Source organism: Myotis brandtii, unplaced genomic scaffold (assembly GCF_000412655.1).
Source record: "Myotis brandtii unplaced genomic scaffold, ASM41265v1 scaffold915, whole genome shotgun sequence".
Classification (NCBI taxonomy): Eukaryota; Metazoa; Chordata; class Mammalia; order Chiroptera; family Vespertilionidae; genus Myotis; species Myotis brandtii.
Genome location: NW_005371769.1, coordinates 1,178,914 through 1,181,855, shown reverse-complemented (window position 1 = coordinate 1,181,855; position 2,942 = coordinate 1,178,914). Strand labels below are relative to the sequence as shown.

At 59.4% G+C, this 2,942-nt stretch overlaps 1 protein-coding gene across 1 annotated transcript in view; it reads left to right on the top strand.

Annotated features, from left to right (window-relative positions):
- Positions 1 to 2,942, top strand: part of NTSR1 (neurotensin receptor 1 (high affinity)) — a 33,386-nt gene that overhangs the window by 2,820 nt on the left and 27,624 nt on the right. Inside the window, exon 2 of the mRNA XM_005885612.2 lies at positions 2,446 to 2,588. Coding sequence (XP_005885674.1) covers positions 2,446 to 2,588 — 143 coding nt within the window. The remainder of the gene's footprint in view (positions 1 to 2,445; positions 2,589 to 2,942) is intronic.

Sequence of the window (2,942 nt, the reverse complement as noted above, 5' to 3'; positions counted from 1 at the left end):
CAGCCAGGCCCCCAGCCCTCCTCCCACACCCTGAGGTCTCTGCTGAGACACTCCTGAGCAGTGGGCTGTCGCTCCTGAGGGCATCTCTGGGTCACCTGGTGCTGACCACACATGTCTGTTGGACAGATGGACAGACGGACATCAGACAGACAGAAAGCCCCGAGGAGAGAACAGGACGTGCCCCCCTGCTCTTCCCTGCCCGGTCTCTCCAGCTCATAACAGAGCAAGCCCCCTGTTAGGTCTGGCATAACTGAGGGCGCAAGGTCATGCATCCCTCCCACTCAAAGCAACCCAACAACATGGGCCACGAGGTCTGCATTTTACAGAGGAAACTGAAGTTCATCCTGCGTGTTTACCTTGCCCCAGAGCCCACGGTCAGGGGGTGGTGGATACAGGACCCAAAGACACTGCTGCCCAGTCCCGGTTCCTCCCAGTGAACAAGGCTCCTGTTTACAGCTGAGGGGCGACCTGGGACGATGCGATAGCCCAGGCTCCATGGGCCTGGGCTGGGCCTGGGGTGCGCCAGCAGCCAGGACACCACGTGAGCACAGCGGAGCCCAGGGGAGAGGGCCCAGCCTGCCCCTCCAGCCCACCGACGCTCGAACTTCGCTTACATTTGTGCATGTGTTGATCTATTTTTAAATCATCCTTGGAATACTGTACATCCTGGAACCTGTGTGTTTCCATGCTGCCAGTGGGAAACCTCCAGCCAAACGCTACAGACCATGCACCCCGTGCTGCTCTGATGTCTCATGAACCTGCACTCCCCACCGGCCTGGGCCTGGAGCAAACACAATAACTGTACTCCTACGGAATAGAAGGGTAATATGCAAATTGTCCCCTGGTCCGGGGCCAGCCCACCAACCCCCTGGGGTCCCTCCCCCTCCACTGGCCCTGCCCCTGATTGGCCCCCAACACCCCAATCGGGGTTTGCCAGCTGGACCCCACGCATGTACAAATTCGTGCACTGGCCTCTAGTAATAATAATAACAACAACAACGTTTGTCGTTTTGAGCCACTCGGCTAGGGGCACTTCGTTAGGCAGCAACCGGTACAGGTGTGGTCATGAACTTATTTTTAAAACTTAGGAAGAAGCCCTCTTGCTAGCAAGAATTGCCCAATGCTGGGGTGGGGACCAGAGGAAAGAGTGAGACCCCATGACCCTGTGACTCTAAGAACTGAATTCTCATGGCCAGAGGAGGAAAGCCTCTTCCAGACGGACCCTTGTGCTGGCCGCAGCCCCCACAGCTGCAGGCCTGGGACTGAACGGGGTCCTGTCCACGGCTTCTGGGCGATTCCCTCCCATCTGGAAGCTGGTGGGAGTGACAGCGGACATTGCTCATTCCGGCTGTGGGCTCCGTGGTCTTCTCCTCTAGTTCAGGGAAGTCCATGGGGCCCCAACTATGCAGCAGGCAGCGCCAGGGGCCGGGGATAATGTAGCAAACAAAGCAGGACCCGGCCTGGGCTGCACCACCCAGGCATCTTCCCTTTGGCCACCCTTGGTCCTGACCTCTGTCCCAGGGCACAGGTAATGGCCTGCTCAGCAGCCAGGACCCATGTCAGAGGCCCCAGGAAGACGAGTGCCATCCCAGCCACGCCCCTCAGCAAAGACTCCTGCTTCACCCGGGGAACGAGACCCTTAGGAGCGGACCTCGGCCCTCGATGCCCACTGGGCGGGCCAGCTCCTGCAACACTCACACAGCAATCGGTGTTCGGCAGCAGGTCCCCGCAGCTCTCCAGCTGGCCACGGAGCTCTGCTCCCCTAAAGCCCTCAAAGTGCCAATTGTATGCCAGTCACCAATGGACACACCCAGGGTCAGCCCTCCCTGAGGGAAAGATCGTAGAGCTGGTGGCGTGGCTGGGCCTTGCGGGCTCTGAGATGCAGGGAAGAGCTGTCACCAGCGGCTGCCGGGGAGCCGGACCAGGGCCTGCCACCACTTTGTAGAACAAGGCCTCCCGGTGACATTTCCTGGGTGGTTTGAAGCAAATGCCTTGTCATAATATTTGTGCTAAGTTTCCTTTTGTGATTTGCTAAGCTCCTAGGCTGGTTCAAAGAGAAACCTTTGAAAAGAAAGCCAGCTTAGCAGAAAGGTCATGGTACTGAAAACCAAATAGTGAGCTGAAGCGGCCGGGCAAGACTGCGTCTTCGTGGGCAGGGTCCTGAGCAGCGACAGCCACAGGCTGGCAAAGGGACAGGCCAGTGGCCACCAGCTGGTGCCTCCCCTGAGGGGACTCCTGATAGAGGAGGGCAGAGGGCACTATGGTTGGCAAACCCAGTGTTACCATTACTTCCCTCTGTGACACGGACACTCAGGTCCCAACCCCATGATCTCTTACCTGGTAGGTTTGTCTCCCAGGGAGCATTCCTGGTCTCATCAGTGGGTTTGAAAGCAACCTCTGTTGGCCACGGCACTCCTCCCGCCACCCCTCCCGCCACCCCTGAAGGTGCCACGCAGGCCGCTCTAGTGCACAGCTGCTCACCCAGCACCTCCATGGCCAGCACGGCCAGCTTCGTAACAGCCTGGCCCCGGAGCATCGGTCCATTCGGGACAAAATCGAGGCCCAGAGAAGCGGAAACACTGGCCCAGGTCAGCAGCAGGGCCCAGTTTGAGCCCGTGTGGCCCGAGCTGGCTGTGCTGGCCTCTGACAGGGACGCTGGTGCCTGTTTGGAAGGCTACGGGTTTGAGCACGTAATGTCATGTGCACGACTCCCTGGGAAAACACAGGTGCGAGTGGAACAGGCAATTGCGCCCAAGCCACCTGAGACCAGGAATAAACAGGGACCCAGGCAGCCGCCCGTCAGCTCATCAGCCTAAACTTCCCTCCTGAGCGGGAAGGGCTTCCTGGCCTCACCCCCTTTACTTAACCAGCCCCACCCTGCCCACTGCCCTCACCCCTGCCACTGCCCTCACCCCTGCCACTGCCCTCCCCCCTGCCCACTG